The 17639-nt window shown below is 40.1% G+C and overlaps 1 protein-coding gene across 1 annotated transcript in view; it reads right to left on the bottom strand.

Annotated features, from left to right (window-relative positions):
* Nucleotides 1–17639, bottom strand: part of kif26ab (kinesin family member 26Ab) — a 208250-nt gene that overhangs the window by 21531 nt on the left and 169080 nt on the right. The window contains exons 8-12 of the mRNA XM_063048063.1: nucleotides 16620–16882; nucleotides 16184–16367; nucleotides 15903–16062; nucleotides 13176–13338; nucleotides 9525–12987 (exon numbers count right to left, since the gene is read on the bottom strand). Of these exons, the coding sequence (XP_062904133.1) occupies nucleotides 9525–12987; nucleotides 13176–13338; nucleotides 15903–16062; nucleotides 16184–16367; nucleotides 16620–16882 (4233 nt within the window). The remainder of the gene's footprint in view (nucleotides 1–9524; nucleotides 12988–13175; nucleotides 13339–15902; nucleotides 16063–16183; nucleotides 16368–16619; nucleotides 16883–17639) is intronic.

Below are 17639 nucleotides of genomic sequence, written 5' to 3'. Positions count from 1 at the left end.
TATATGCTCAAGCTTTTCAATCTGCTATAAGTCATCCCTACAATCGCCAAGATCCTTTTCCGTAGTGAATACTGAAGCAAAGTATTCATTAAGTATCTCTGCTATCTCCTCTGGTTCAATACACACTTTTCCACTGTCACACTTGATTGGTCCTATTCTCTCACATCTTATCCTCTTGCTCTTCACATATTTGTAGAATGCCTTGGGGTTTTCCTTAATCCTGCTCACCAAGGCCTTCTCGTGGCCCCTTCTGGGTCTCCTAATTTCATTCTTAAATTCCTTTCTGCTAGCCTTGTAATCCTCTAGACATCTATCATTACCTAGTTTTTTGAATTTTTCATAAGCTTTTCTTTTCTTCTTGACTAGATTTTCAACAGCCTTTGTACACCATGGTTCCTGTACCCTACCATCCTTTCCCTGTCTCATTGGAACATACCTATGCAGAACGCCACACAAATATCTCCTGAACATTTGCCACATTTCTGCCGTACATTTCCCTGAGAACATCTGTTCCCAATTTATGTTTCCAAGTTCCTGCCTGATAGCTTCATATTTCCCCTTACTCCAATTAAATACTTTCCTAACTTGTCTGTTCCTATCCCTTTCCAATGCTGTTGTAGAGGAGATAGAATTGTGCTTACTATCTCCAAAATGCTCTTCCACTGAGAGACCTGACACCTGACCAGGTTCATTTCTCAATACCAGATCATGTGCAGCCTCTCGTCTTGTAGGCTTATCTACATACTGTATCAGGAAACCTTCCTGAACACACCTGACAAACTCCACACCATCTAAACCCCTCGCTCTAGGGAGATGCCAATCAATATTTGGGAAATTAAAATCTCCCACCATGACAACCCTGTTATTATTACACCGTTCCAGTATCTGTCTCCCTATCTGCTCCTCGATGTCCCTGTTACTACTGAACTGAATTCAGGGCTCTGATTATTGAGTGTTGATTTATTAGCAGCAACGCATGCCAGTTTAGAGCAAGCCCTGCTACGCTATTTGTCAGTTCTATCCTCTTTCCTCATGACCAGACGCAGAAAAGTTCTGGCAGTACATATTAACAGAGCCCAATAATTGACAATAAAATAGATTATTTTTCATCTAAAACATCAAAAAAACACACTGGCCAAAATTTTGGACTGGAATTCTCCTGAATTATCACGTCATAAAGGTGATTTTAATCTCTGAATTAAAGATTATATTTCCACGTTCTTTGATTTCAACTGGTGCTCCCCTGTAGTACTGAAGGGATGCAACACTTTCACAAGTGCCAGTGTTCAGATAAAACCCCTTATCTGGGCTCTCACCGGTCGATGTAAAAGATTCTATGGAACTCTTTTGAAATTTGCAGTTATCTTCAGTGACCTATCCAATAGCTATTTTTCAGTCAGAATATCTAAAAAGAAAGATAATCTGGTTATTTAAAATAGAAACAAAAAAGGCTGGATGGACTTTGTGAGTCAGGCAACAGCTGGAGAGTATTTCTACCATTTCTGTTTTTATTTCAGATACCCAAGCTCCTGTAGTTTACTGATTTCCATCAGCTTGTCATTATCGCATTGTCATCTGTTGGATATTATGATGTTGAAGTTGGTAACATGTAGCGATGCCTGCACTGTATAGGTGATTAATGACACTAAAGAACTGCTGCGATCTTTTCCTTTCTTTCCAATCCCCCCTAAACCTCCAGCCACAGAGTCAGATGAATGCAGGATCTGGACTTTTGGAAGTAAAGGATATTTTAAAGTTTACCTCAATATTTTAGACAAATGGATTTTAGTGCAACAAATAACCAGCTTCAAGTGGAGCAGATTTAATGGACTGAATGGCATAATTTCACTCCTTTGTCTAATGGTCTGATATTAGCATGATTTAACCTGCTGAGTTAATCAGAGGTTCACAGGGACTTGGGAATCCTCATCCAGGATTCCCTAAAGGTTAATTTGCAGGTTGAGTCAGTGATGAGGAAGGAAAATACCATGTTAGTATTCATTTAGAGAGGACTAAAACATAAAAGCAAGGAGATAATGTTGAGGCCGATGAGGCACAGGTGAGGCCTCACTTGGAGTATTGTGAGTAGTTTTGGGCCACTTATCTAAGAAAGCATGTGCAGACGTTGGATAGGGTTCAAAGAAAGTTCACGAAAATGATTCTAGGATTGAAAGGCTTGTCATATGAGAAGCGTTTTATGGCTCTGGACCGCTACTCACTGAAATTTAGAGGAATGAATGACCTCATTGAAACCTATCGAATGCTGAAAGGCCGTGATAGAGTGGGTGTGGAGAGGATGTTTCCTATGGAGAATGAGTGTAGAACCAAAGGACACAGCCTCAGAATAGACAGACAGATAGATAGATAGATACTTTATTGATCCCAAAGGAAATTATAGTGTCACAAAATTACTAGTGCACAGATATTCAAATATGAGGAGAGAAGTAAGAAAGAATAAAAAATAAGTTACCTCAAACAGTCTAACAAGAGGTGGTCATCACTTCCCCAGCTATAGGTTGACTCATGATAGAGCTGAGTGGCCGAGGATAAAAATGGCCTCGTATAGTGCTCTTTGGAGCAGCGCAGTTGTCTTAGTCTATTACTAAAAGTACTACTCTGTTCAGCCAAAGTGGCATGCAGAAGGTGAGAAACATTGTCCAGAATTGCCAGGATTTTTCGTAGGGTCCTTTGTTCTACCACAGCCTCCAGTGTGTCCAGTTTGACTCCTCTAACAGAGCCAGCCCTTCTAATCAGTTTATTGAGCCTGTTGGCATCACTTGTGTTGATGCTATTGTCCCAGCACACCACCACAGAGGAGATAGTACTGGTGACAACAGACTGGTAGAACTTGTGAAGGAAAGGCCTGCATACTCCAAAGGACCTCAGTCTCCTCAGAAAGTAGAGGTCACTCTGGCCTTTCTAGTACACAGCCTCCGTGTTGGTGCTCCACTAAAGTCTGTCATCCAGGAGCAACCCCAGGTATTTGAGGGCCTCACCATATCCACGTCTTAACCATCAATAGTAACAGGAGCAATGTAGGTTTGGTCTTCCTAAAATCCATCACCACCTCCTTTGTGTTACAGAATAGAGTGGCGTCCTTTTAGAACGGAGATGAGGAGGCCAAAAGGCCAACTGTGGAGGCCAAGTATTTGGGTATATTTCAGGCAGAGGTTGATAGATTCTTGATTAGTCAGGACATGAAGGGACACGGAGAGAAGGCAGGAGATTGGGGTTGAGAGAAAAACGGATCAGCCATGACGATACAGCGGAGCAGATCAGTGGGCCAAAATTCAGCTCCTATACCTTATGATCTTTGAAGTTTTTCCTATAAATCTGCAATTGCAGATTTTGCTTTCTTTTGTTAATTTTCCTGTTGTAATATTTCTTTCTTTCCCTATAACTGTCCTCATTAACAGATCAACCAAATTACTTCATTTACAGCTTATCCCCATGGTAAAATGACCACACCCATTCAGATATCCTCTTTATTGTATTCCTCCTTTCTCTACTCTTTCTGCAACTTAAAACTAACTTATTTTCTCTCTCTCCACCCCCCCCCCAATTTTAAAGAAGAGTCATCAATCTGAAATATGAACTGTTTCTCTTGCCACAGATGCTGCCTAACCGGCTGAGTGTTTCCAGCTTTCTCTGTATAGATTTCAGATTTCCAACATCAACAGCATTTTTGATTTTACCTCATATATTAAATAACATCTAAATATTAACCCCCCACCACACCCCCCGAACTTCTCTTAACTCCCCACATGTGCCATCGTCAACCAGTTCCATGTTATTTCTCACAAAACTTTCTACCTCAATTTCTTCCATCTTCCTTCTGCTGCTTGCTTCGTGTTATTTCAGTACAAACAATTTGTTCCAGACCCTTGTTAACCCTCAGCCCAAATTCCCCATTATTTCCATTCACCTCAGATGCACTGCTTCACTCTCTCCCAACACATTCAATTCAATTTTTATAATACTGCATTCAAAGCCTTTCGCTGTCTCAGTCTATTTTAGCTCTGGGGCCTTCTCTTGCCCGGTGACACTGCCTGAAACCTAACCATGTTGTATTTCCTCTCCTCTTTCGTAGCAACAAGGCTCTTCATTCCTTTTGTCCAAACTTCTGGAATTCTGCTTCTAATTGTATACAATTCTCCTACACAATTTAACCTTTAACAACCCTGTCAATTATCTTGATAAATAAGAACGATATCTCAAAATTCTCATTCTCTTCTGTCATGTTTGTTTTCAAGTTTATCTTCCATAAATAACAGTGTGCATGTTTTTGAATATTTTGTCTTTTATTTCGGCGTTCATTTATATGTGGACGGATGTCTGGCACTCATTTCAACTTACGATGTTTCAATTTCCAGGAATTCTCAGAAATCAAATTATTTTCAAATAATGAGAACTATCTGCTGGTGGCACTTGTACCCTATAACATTTAATTCCCTGAGCACAGCAAGAGTCCGAGGAAAATAGGAATGTGGTTACAATAGCTTATACAGCAAGTAGGGGAGATGATAACTTAGACTGGTAGCTTAATGAGCTAATTCCCCACAAAGAGAGCACAGGAGATATAGATGGGTCTTATCTCTGCGAAAAAGGATTGTCTGGAGCTTATTTGAGAGAAAGTTTTTCCAAGAGAAAGAAAGACTAGAGACATAACAGAAAGAGAAAAAGTCAAAGGACAAATTTCAATTTCACTACATAAAGGAAAAACAATGCAGAGGACTTTAAATACAAGCTTAAGGTAAACAGGGCTAAAGGCAGAATTTAGATGAAATAAAGGCTTACTAAATGATCTGAATTTTAAGAAGATTTATGAAGGAAGGGTGCGGGAGGAGTGTGGAAGCAGAATGTGTCAGAGAGAATTGGAAAGAAGTAAATCTGGAAGCAAAGGTTCTGTTGATAATGATAAGGTGAAGCAAAAGAATTGTCACTGATATTAAGAGGAAGGAAGCAGATAACTAGACCTAGCCAGAACAATCCAAATGTAAAAGATGCAGTATTTATCATTTTACATTTGTATTGGTCTGGCTCGGAGATGGTGAAGATGGGTGTGAAAATTTTTGCAAGATTAAAGAAGAAATCATTTCTCATCTGTTTCCTGTTCATCTTCAGAAACGGTCCAAGATTAAATTCAGTGGAAGACTGGACAGTGGCATCATTTGGCTTGGACAGGGATGAACGGCAAAATGCTCAGATATGCCCACCTAATGTTTAAGAAAGCATACTAGAATTGTTTAGCTGATGCAAAGCAAATTCATAATTATAACCAGAGAATTGGAATTTTAGGGATGGTGGAGGAAAAGCAGTAATTAAGCTAATTATTGGGGAATAGAATCAATTACCTTCAGTGAGGCAATCATTATATTTTACCTGAATGTTTTAGTCACACTCAACTAAGCCTTAAATTAAGCCTTAATTTAATCTAAACCTCAGCACCAGTCACTGAATGAAATGTATTTCTAGTTGTGCAAAATATTGAAAGGAAGCAGCTCAGACCCAATGAAGTGTGAGCAGATAACATTCATATAAATGATTGACCGGCATCTTTTGAATCATGCTCTGTGTTACACAAATTCATTGCAAATAATACAACAGTGTATTATTCAAAAAGCACACATAACTGTACATCATACATGTAGATTGCTATCTTCCTGCTACTGGTACCAGAGAGGATACCTTGCATTTGATTTTGTTGGCACTCTCATGGACATGATGCCAAAATGAACGAAACGATTGAGAAACTGGTATAATTCCACACTGACTCAAGTGCTGTTGTGAAATCACTGGGTGAAAGATCATGAAGAGAATAGAGATATTAATAAAAACACAATAGAGCCATAAATGAGAATAGAACTACTTTACTGGATAATTAGAAAAATAGTACAAATGAATAAGTTATTACTTAGTACAAAAGTAGAATACATTTAATTGTAGTTATCTACATTGCTGTCTTCAGATAAGACCATAAGACATAGGAGCAGAATTGGGCCATTTAGCCCAACGAGTCTGCTCCACCATTCCATCATGGCTGATCTTCTTTATCCCCCTCCTCAGCCCCACATAGATTGTACAAATAATGGATGATATGGATACATTGCAAATACCTGTATATTGTAAGTGCAATTTCTACCAGTACTTCGCAGTTCTGTGCAGAAATATTTAAACAACTAAACAATGTTGACAATTACATATTATCTGAAATGACTAGCACATAACTGTTCTTTCGTATCTTACAAGTAAAGTTTGTCAGCAAATTCCTTTGGATGATTGGTTCATTGCAGATGTGCTACTACTTAATGTGTCGTTGTCCCTTGGCAAGGTTTTCAGTTTTCTTCAAATATTGAGTGGTTACTCCTCAAAGCAACATGGAGGAGTGCAGCTGGTCTTATAGCATTATTGTGGGAATTCAACTATTTTATTATCTCTATTTCACCAAACAATGCAATATTTTCCGGATAAACTATGGCTATGTAGATGAGTGATTATCAGATAACACCAAACAATATAGGTGTGAAAACAACCTACTTTCCCTCAAATTCATCTGGTACATTCCTGTATAAGCAGGTAATCATTTAAATTAACCAAACATTACTAACCAATTTACCATTTCCACAAAGTTAATTTTCCAAAATTACTGCTGCCAACATTCATGTAGCATGGGCTGTTACACGTATTTACTCAAATGGTCACGCCTCATTAGACTGTAATTCCCTGTATGATAAATCACCTCCAACTGGGGTTATTGCTCAAGACTGATTGCAATCACTGATACGTTCAATGGAGAATTATTTGATGTACTTAATCCCCTCTAAATGGTGTGGACCAATACTGCTTCAATGGTGTTTTGCTACAACATTTGTTCAATAATATCACCATTGCTTTAACCTATCTAGCACATATAGGGATCAAATTGTCCCAATATCAGTATGTCTATTATAAGCAAAAAATATTTCACCTCTGCACTGCCCTGAGGGGTTAGGCAATGAATTAAAGTCTATGTTTGCTTCTTATTCATATTTCTCCCTCAGCCTTTGAATGTGGGACTTCTAAATGCTTGAGGTGACTCCAGAGAATCTCTGCATATGATCAGATAGGAGGAAGGTGCCTTCACACCACTGAGAGTCAGGCTATAGCTACATGGAGCCAGAGGTTATCAGATCCAGTGCAATATCCTAGGGATTGAAAATAGACTACTGCCATTTCCTATAGCTATGGTTTGCAAATAGAGTGGAGATTCAGTCTACATTCTGGTGGCCATAGCTCTTGACTCCATTAGCAAAAGTTGCAAATTGCAAACTGTAATTTGAGCCTCTATTATTCAATTAAGTGACAGGGAAATCATTGCCAGTAATGCACAAATACCTAATAACCATCCTTGTCGTTAAGGTGAATGATAGACTGTTCAAGTTAAATTAAAGAGAAAAGACTTGCACTTATATTGCGATTTTCATCTTCCTTTCAGAACCTTTTGATACACTGTGTAGTCAATGAAGGACTTTTGAAATGTAATCATAGTTGTAATGTAAATCTAGTGAATTATTCCATCAAAGTTTGCTGCAGATAATAGCATAGATTTAAAGCTTGGCACAGGAAAATCAATTAGTGCTATCAATCAGCTCCCGTAAGCCTCGCCTGAAGTTCATTTTCATTGAGAAACATCTGAATGGCATGCTGTCATTAAGTCCCAATGACTTCTCCCCAGCAGTGGACTCCTTGCTCTCTGGTTCTCCTCCAGGCTGTCAGGAAGAATCAAATCCTATTGCACTGAATTGTGTACAGCTCAAAAAATGCACCTAAGGAGACAAAAGGAACAAAGGACAAATTGTTAATCACCTGTGGGATTGAAAGCAGACAATTCAAATTCAGGCAGACTTGGAATACTTTTGGTGAAATTTTTTAAAAAGGTCCAGATTATTTTTTTAGATTCTGCCTCGGCTTAGTTCAGACAATGATATTTTTCACACAAAACAAATTAATTTAAAACTCACCAGATTATCTGTAACTCCAAAGTAGACGGTTTGCCTGCTAGAAAGAACTTTGTGACTCTTCCATTTCTTCAGTGGCATAGCACCTTAGCAATGTCCTTTCAACCTTTGAACAATTTTTTTTCACAAGCCTTTTCAGGTCACAGATTCTTCTCTGACAAGGTTGTGGTGTAGCCAGCTGTTCAATGGGTGTTGATACTGAGGTGACTGTTCCAAAGAAAGCATCTTGGTATTTGACAACTATTGATGAGAATAATAACTCTCTTGGTGAAACATAACCAGTGCTCTTTGCTCCTGTTCAAGTCCACTTTGCACAATTATCATAAGCAGTTTAGGTTGCATTCAACATATTGTTAACATAGTCGGTGCGTAGATTTAAACAATGCCAACTGGTTTCTAATTGATTGCCTTAATCTACCACAAGTAAAATCTGATAGGCATTGCTAGTGAATTATGGAGAGAAATATTACATATCTAAACAGTGGGAAGCCCTTTCATTGACAAAATTGGGATAATATAATATTATATCATATGGAGATGACCTCTAGGAATGGACCATTTACATATTGTAGGCCATATCTCAGACTACCTTCAGTAATATCTACCATCCTGACCCAATAAACTAAAGGGAGTCCCACTGCTGCCAACTAAACGTCATTTCTTCTGCAACCAATTCTTTCTGCAAAACTGACCTTTTAATTTTTTAATCTGCCCTGAGGCTCTTAACAACATTTGAATATTGAAAGTGCAAAGACATCCTTCACACCCTCTAGTGCCTACTGCAAGTAACAAGTAGTCCATCACATGATATACATTTCTCATTTTATAATTACTGTCCACATGCATTCATACTATATACCCAAGTTCAATGTCACCTCAGTTTCCAGAGGACATAACTGAAACACAGTATTACCCAGCAACAAACACATATCATTTTCTAACCCAGCTGCATTACATATCACGTTCAGGTCCTTTCATTTTACAGACCACAGCTTCAGAACCTGCAAATTCAATTGTCTTGAAAATCATAGATTTAAATGGGAACTGTGTTTCCATTCAACAACCAGCTGAGTTGGGTACAAACAATGAACAAGAGACAAGATACTGGAAGGCAGTGGTGAACTGAAAATTGTAACCCAGAAAGAAATTGCTGTCATTCAAGGAAAAAGAAAGTATGGGGATTGGTGGAGACAATTTAGGAAATAACAGGCAAAAAGCTTAGACAGCCTAGTTTCTAGAGAATGGTAATACTGCCATCATACAATGGTCTTTTTTAGTGGGTAGCTCCACAACTCTGTGGCACAATAATTAATGAAGTGAACTACTAATACAAGATTTGTTGTAACTTAGAGCACCTAAAACAGTAAATGTTTTAAAATGCTTGAACTGAAAACACATTTGCACAATACAACTTCAACTTCCATTATTATCTACATAAGAATCATTATTTGCCCAGTTGTTTATTAAAACTTCCCATTCCGAGAAACACAAGTCAAGTAGTACAATAATATCATGCACAACGTTTACCTGCTGTCCGCTTCTTGGGGGACTTGGAACTTCTGTTGCGGCCAACTGTGGACATCCCACTTTCACTCATGGAATCGTGTGCGGATGACGCACTCCCTGTTGCCTCACTGTCACGAATCATACTCTCATAGCCACTGCTACCACCGCTGTGATAAAAGAGAGCCGTTCTTCCCATGGCCGGTGGCAGCTCTCCGCTAAGGACGCTGCTGTTGTCACTACCATGCCCACTGCTGTAACGCTGAGGCCGTCTTGGTGCAGTTATTTTACTGTATGGAGAAGGCAAGACTGGCATCTGCATTATTTCATCACTCAAGTTGACTCCACTGTCATTCCCACTATCAGAATCAGCAGATCCTCTCAAATGGCCCACTTTACTGGATGAGGCTGCAGAAGCTAATTCAGACACACGGCTGTTGGCTGCCCTGACTGCTTGCTTTGTTCCCATAATTGTTCCTTTGCCAGGTTTACAACTGGCTACCTGTGCTGAGCGAGGTACTGTTTTTCCATTCGATGGTACACTGGAACTACGCCCCACTGACTGCGTTAACGACTTAACAGATGTGCTTAACCCCTTTGCACCGCTTGAAGAGAGGCTTCGACACTTGTTTCCTGCAACCAATGCCTTGCTATTGGAAGGACATTTGGTTTGATTGGATTTAACTGGTACGGGGACCACAGGAATAGATGGGGTAGACATTACTGGAGCTGACGGTGACACACCAAGCCTTGGTACTGAGCGTCCAGTTCTGCTGTTGTTGCTGTTGGCAGGGTGACCACTTTCTTTGGTCATACTGTTCTTGGATCCCACTGACGACAGACTATCACACCTCTCGAGTGACAGCTGACTTCCACAGCAATGCACTGCCTCAAGTTTAGGCATTCTGGATTTTGAAGCTGAAATACTTCTAATGGAGAACTGATCAGATTTTATGTTTGCTGCTTTGTTGCAGCTACCCTCAACAGCACAAGGAGCCACATTTAGTGCTCGATCTATTTCATCTTCTGATCTGGGAGGTGATACCATAACTGCCTCTGGACTGGTACATTTTTGTGGCACAGCTCTGTTTTTTTGCTCAAGACTAGACTTACGGACAGGGGGTGCTGGCGGTGTCCCATTGAGCCTTGGCAGCATGCTTGTCTTGGCTGCTGATGTTTTCCTACTAGCTGTTGATTTTAAGCTGCTTGTGTCTCGCTGGTCTTTGGGTACAGCTCCAGCACTGGCACTGGTGTGCATTATTGGCATTGTTGCAACCATCGCACTTCCTTTTTTAACCTGCACCACTTTTGCCGGCACTTCATTCTTTCTGCCATTCACACCTGTGACACCATTAGCCGCAGTCGATTTACTCGCCATTTCACACCCATACACAACTCGTTGTGTACAGGAAACTGTTGTGTGAAATTTGCTGAGCCGAGGAATGGTCCCAGTATTCTGGGCCATTTTTGTTTGCTGTTTAATTTGACTGTTGGTACCAGATTTGGGAGGTGACTTCACTGAGAGTGCTTGATCCTCTATTTTTGGTACTGATTGGCTGTTCGTGCGAAGTAACCAGGGATCCTCGAGCTCACTTTCTTGCCATTGCCTTTCTCCACAATGTACTGTGCTACTACTCTGGCTCACAGCTGAGGTAGACTTTATTTTCCTGGGAAGACTAGAGGAGCAAACAGGATTGCCTTCAGAAATCGTTGGGTCAGGATGGTGGACTGGGGTGCTTGCCTTAGTTACTGATGAATTATTAGTAACAGTCATCACTTTGGATAAACTTAAGGCATTAGAACCTTGGTTGGTGTGTGAAAGAAGTCTGCTTGAGCTCGTAATTTCATTAGCCAGTTCAGAAGGACGGAATGCACCATCATTCAAGATGCTTTGTTGAGCCAGTGTCAGTGGTGTGGTCATGTCTTGCAGCACATCAGGTGAATCCAAGTTAAACTTCTCACCGTAACTGTAGCAAGACTGCACAACAAAAGTATCGGATGGTTGTGCTCCGTCACTTTCTATAGCACAGATACTTACTTCACTGAGCCAGGAGCTAATCGATGAGCGTCTACTGTTGTTGCAAAAAGAATCATCTGTAAGTAGCCCAGCAGTGTCTATATTTGATCCAGCATTGGCTGCCGGTGAGGTATAAGCTTCAAAATCATCATTAATGCTACTAATAATACTGACGGGCCGTGAACCCGAAGCCAGTGCCTGAAGTGAACAATCACTATTAAAGCTAATAATGCTAGCCGGTCGACCACTTTCCAAAATACCTTCAAATGACAGCTCCTCTACAACAGTAAATACCAACTCATCTTCTCCGTTCAGTTCCACTGGCTGCTGCAATGTCACGGTGGTGGTCAACATATCTCGGTCAATGCACCCGCTCCGCAATGCTGATCGTAAGCCGGTTGCGTCTGATGCACCAGATTGCTTATATCCACTTCTGTAGTTGCCCACTTCCTTTCTAATTATGGCTGATTCAGGTTTACTTGTGCTCTGATGGCTCATTCCTACTGGAGGAGTTCTAATTCCACCACTGCTGCTGAGTTCCGAACTAACGCTTTGCCTTTCTTTCAGTTGTGGAGGTGGGGGAGCAGGGCTCGGCAAAGGTCTCCTGTTGAAAAATGATTTCTCCCTCACGACAGGCCTGGGCGTGGCCTGCGGCTGCTCTTGCGTCATAGAGCAGTTGGGTCTGTGCATATTGGTGGAAGCCGTGGTTGTTTCCTTGATTCCTTCTGCCTCATTATCACCACTTGCTTCCAGTTTGCTTCCTTCACCTTGAGTCTGCAGCTTTAAATGTTCAGTTGTTATGGAGTGAGGCAAGTGAGATGGGCTCCACACAGGTGATCCATTTTGTTGCTTTGCAGAAATGGGGGGCTCCAAATTCTGCCCTTTTTTACAAGACCCTGCTTCGACTGAAGAATGTTTTCCATACATTTGTGAAGAAGGTACCTTTTCTGATACCACGACAGATTGTGTCACTTCCTGTACGGAGATACATTGCGCATTCTCTACCCTTGGGGGGCCTACACTACTACTGCAAATGAAAAGTCCCTGCTCACAAGAAAATTTGATGGGTTCCTCACTTCCATCAATACACTCCAATCTCTCTTGCAACTCTGCAAAAGTGTTGCATTTGAAATAATCCCTTTCACTCCTCTTACCAACTGTGGCAGCTTCCTTACCCTTCTTCGGCTCACATTTCTTGCTGAGGGAAGGGATTATGGGTACAAACTCTGGCGGACCTTCGTTATCTGTCAGTTCACGATCAGAGAGTGCTGCACCGTTGGGACCAACGTAAATAACTGTATCACATGATTGTTCACTGCTCGAAGAGTAGTCGGGTTCACTAGATATTCCTAATGCTGGAAGATCAGGATCAAGAGCTGTGGTTCTTGCATGAAAGGGCCTTAAGTGAGGCGGTCTTCGAATCCGACCTTCTTCACAAGAACTCTCCCCACCAGAAGAACTTGAGGCATACTGGTTCAAAAAGAAAACAGTTTACTTTTAGAGTGGAAATAGAACCACAAACATAACAGAAAAGAAATCGAGATAAATACTTACTATATTAAGATTTAATGTTATTCACAACAAAGTAATCAAAATACTTTGCAAGTCCATATTAGAAACTAGTATCATTTAAAACTTAAGACAAAACCAGGACTGACCTTGGACTTTTTCTTTCTCATTCGATGAATTCGCGCTGCAAGCTGAATGCTTGTTAGGGTTTCTGCATAGTTGACAGGAGAGTCAGAAATATGGGTGATCATAGTTGTTCTGCAGTTTATATTCCCCAGCGATTCTCTCAACAGCATAGTAAGCTTGCTATCTCTGTTGTGCAACAGAACAAATACATTTAAGTACAAGGAAAGTGTTTGATTAAGCATTTTCAATATTAGTTCATTTATACATGAAGGAAAATCTTTACATTTTGTGCTCTTTCCTCACATTCCACGTGTAATAGGGATTAAAAAGGTCTTAAGTTAGAATTTCATTTCAGGTAAAGAAAAACAGAATAATTCTTCCCTTCAGTCAAAAAAATCTCTCCATTAACTTACATCAAAGTTGCTGGTGAACGCAGCAGGCCAAGCAGCATCTATAGGAAGAGGCGCAGTCGACGTTTCAGGCCGAGACCCTTCGTCAGTCCTGACGAAGGGTCTCGGCCTGAAACGTCGACTGCGCCTCTTCCTATAGATGCTGCTTGGCCTGCTGCGTTCACCAGCAACTTTGATGTATGTTGCTTGAATTTCCAGCATCTGCAGAATTCCTGTTGTCTCCATTAACTTAAATCTTTTTATTCTCTGTGCATGGGGAACATTTTATGTCATTCCAAACAAATACAAATACAGCAAATATTATGGCAGATGATTACAAAATCACATGTTTAGCATAATTAGAAAGCCTTTTCCACAGAGATTTTTATTATTGGTACAAATGTAAAGAAACTGTCCACTCACTGGCTGTGCTTCTATATTTCTGGCCTGTGGCAATGAACTTAGAACAATTGGGTTATGTGTCAAATCATTTCCATCCAAATTTGAAAAACTATCTTTCTTTCATCAACTCTTCAATAATGCTTACATTAAATTAAAATGACTGAGATGCAATTTTCATTCATAAGCAAGCACCAAATTTGATCAAATTATTAACAGAAAAATTTGCTGGAAATGTCAGCTGACCGCAGTTTGATCAGGGCGATGGGTTTCCAGCAATTTCAGGGGATAGCATGACTAACAGAATATCTTCTAAACCAATGAAATTTAATGATTGCACAATAGAAGATAATGGAAGAGAAGGGTGAATTAGAATCAGATCAGGTACTGAAAGGAAAATAAAAAGAGGGAAATTGCGTAAAGGGAAAGGAAAAGGAAATCAAAGCAGCAAGCTAAAATTAGAAATACTTCGATTTTCTAAGAATAATATAGTTCCAGGTGGGATGAAACTGAACAGTTTAAATTGTTCTTTCTGGGCTAGACAGTTCGACTGGCATAGCAATTGGCAATTATCACATTTAAAGGAGCCTTAAAATCACAAGTTTTAACTTTATGCAGTGGGTTTAATGATCAATTAGTGTGCAGATTCAGCAGTTATTAAAAATAACAGGAAAACCAAGGATATATCTGGGAAGCAAACAGTGAAAAGGTATAAATTCATCAAAGTAAACTGATCTGTTGATTCATAATTCATGTTGGATTTCTTAATCCCCTCAATATGCTGCTCCGCATTAATAATAGTGTGTTATTAACACGCTGTTATTTTTCCAATAAAATTTAGCTCAATGTGTCTCCTTCTGAGAGCCAACAACCGAGCCCATGTGGTCCTTTGTCCCTGCGGTCCTTTGTTTAAATTAAAAGTTTAAATTCATGCCATCTTACAATTTGTTAGTAAATTCTGGATAGTTTATAATCTGGCTGTCATGCCAAACAGAAATTAAGAGCTGAGTTGTGCCAGACCCTGATCACTCCCTCTGGCCTTACCATGTTTGGAATACCTAATGAGTGGCTGTGTTTTTAGAGTGGCTAGCCCCAGAATGCGAGGCAATTTGTCCCACCGAAGATTATAGCAAATCCGCTGCAAATCACACCTGGCCAGTCACCGCAATTCCAAGGAATATCAAGTAGGACAAAGCACAGGATCTCTTCCACCTGAAGTCCCTAGACCAACCCACCCAACCACGTGAAGAGGGCAGACCGTTTACTCCAGCAGACCACCTAGAAACATGGCTGCAAGCCTGAAACAACCGATGATCATTACTTTCTAACATGCAGAAAACTGATTAAGTTGTAAAAGAGAGAGTTGCAGTTTATAAACCTCATTTAAAAAAAAATAAGAAATAGCTATCTTATCTAAAAATGTAGCATGATTTTTGCTTTAGGAACCTGTTCTTTTTCCAAAATATCTAAAAACTCAGATTGGACAATAGCATTAGACATAGATTCAATTAGATTATTAGATACAAATGCTTCTTGACTCACAAATGCTCATACAACTCTATGCTGTAATAACACTGACTCTTTTAAATACTGTATGTGCCTTCAAGTTACAAAAGGTATTTGTTATTATAATGAACAGTGGACCATTCTCTGCCTATGGGAACATACTGTTGCAAAATATATGGAGTGTGTTTTGCCAAACTATTTCTGATTTCATGAATCAATTTCCAGGAAGTCATGCCTATCATAAATTGAGGAATGGCTGTGTAATAGCAACCATGAATCCCATTTCAGTTCCACTGTCTGCAACGGAAGCGGATTTAAGGCAGAATGGAACATTCAAAAGTTTCAAATAAACATACTCAATGAATTTCTAGGCAGAATGCTTTTCATAAACAATTATCTCTGCAGCAAAATGATTTACCCAGAGTTCATTCTTAATTACTCATGAATTTTACTTACTTGTATGGAACATGTTTAGCCCCATTTACTAATGCCAAAATGACATTGCCCAGAGCTGAAAGTGACAGACAAAGACCACCGCCACCATCCCGACTCTTGCTGAGAACCTTTTCACAGCTTCCCAAGTCTACCAGGTGCAAACGACTGCGCCCTCCGGACACTAAAGGGAAGAGCAAGGTGCATAGAACCAATGAGCCACTCTGAATTTACTAACCGATATAATGAATGCAAACTATTTTAATGATAAGAAAATACTGCTTTGACCTTAAAAGTGAACATACTTCCCCCTTTGCCACTCTTATCCATTCGATATTGGTAAATGTGAAGTGTAAAGAGCATATGGGAGTTCCTCCTCGCCTCCTCATCACAGTCTGGCCTACTGGTCCTTCTGGACGCAATTGCAGCATCAAGGAAGTAGGCGGCTTTTTCTGCCGTGGGGGCTCTCAGCTCGTTTTGATTCTGAAGCTGGATACGAGAGAAAACTATTACTAATTGGAAGAGGGTTGCATTTCTGCTCAACAGATTAGGTCTCTGGGGCAATTCGTAATAAATTATGTATACCAAGGGAGCAAAGATGAAAAAATGTAAAGCCAAGACTGTGGCAGTGACATTTTAAACATAGCTGGAACATTTCAAATATTCTTTGATGCACAACAGAAATGTCACAATACCAATATACTTCAAAACAGCAAAATTAATGTAGTATAATAAAAATACCTGAGTCCCACAGACTGGGTCCTCTCGGAGGTAGACACCAGGAGACTGGCCATCCTGGAGGCTGCCGGTGGCCACTTCAGATAACAAGTCCCTAAGGTTTTCATCCTTGCCCCAGATCTCCACAGCAGAAACCCTGACCGAGAATCGAGTTCCAGTTTTCTCCTTGCGTTCATTTATTAATTTAAAAAGCCAGGATATTGCACAAGGAATAACACCAAGATTTTGCATTGAATTATCCTTTCCAATCATAGTATATGTCTTTCCTGGAAGTGAAAAGTAAATTCGAATATTCAATTGTTTAATTCCTTTAGTGATCTAGATAGACGTAAACATGATAAATTTGCCTCATTTTCTTGAGGATCATGTCACATTGACATCTCAGTGGTGTGCTCTGAGCACCAACAGACCTCAACATCTTCTGACTGGAAGATGAGGCAGCCAGCTGCTATGGTTGTAGTTACTCTGGAGGCAGCAGGAGGTGCATAGGCCTCCCACAGGAGTAGAGACCCAGACTGGCAAATTACACTTCAGGGTGAAACCTATGTGTGCAGAGTACACACTCCTCTTGGCAATGTACAAATATATTGGGTACATTGCAATATATGATGTCAGCAGGTCAGTCATTCAAGGGATCAGAAATCAGAGGACATGAGGATAAGTGTGATTAGTTAAAGAATCAAAAGATACACGAAGAGAATACTACTTATAACACAAAGAGTTAGAATCTGGAGTCAACTAGTGTGATAATGGAGGCAATCCAATTATGACATCCCAAAGCAGGGCTGAATAAGTACAAAGTGAAAGAACTTGCAGGACTGTGAGGAGAAGATGGATAAATTACTCAATCAGAGAGCTAGTATGGGCTCCCTAGGCTGAAAGGCCTCCTTCCAAGTCTAATATTTCTGAGAATCTGTTACATTTTCTCTAAACTGCAAGGTACCTGAACTGGGAACGAGAACAAAGGTTTTACAGTGGATGTGACCACCAAATGTAGAGGTGATGGAGTGGCTGAACAAATTG

The sequence above is a fragment of the Mobula hypostoma genome, chromosome 1 (assembly GCF_963921235.1).
Source record: "Mobula hypostoma chromosome 1, sMobHyp1.1, whole genome shotgun sequence".
NCBI classification, from domain to species: Eukaryota; Metazoa; Chordata; class Chondrichthyes; order Myliobatiformes; family Myliobatidae; genus Mobula; species Mobula hypostoma.
Note: the sequence above shows the minus strand (reverse complement) of the source record. Positions and strands in the feature narration are given on the sequence as shown.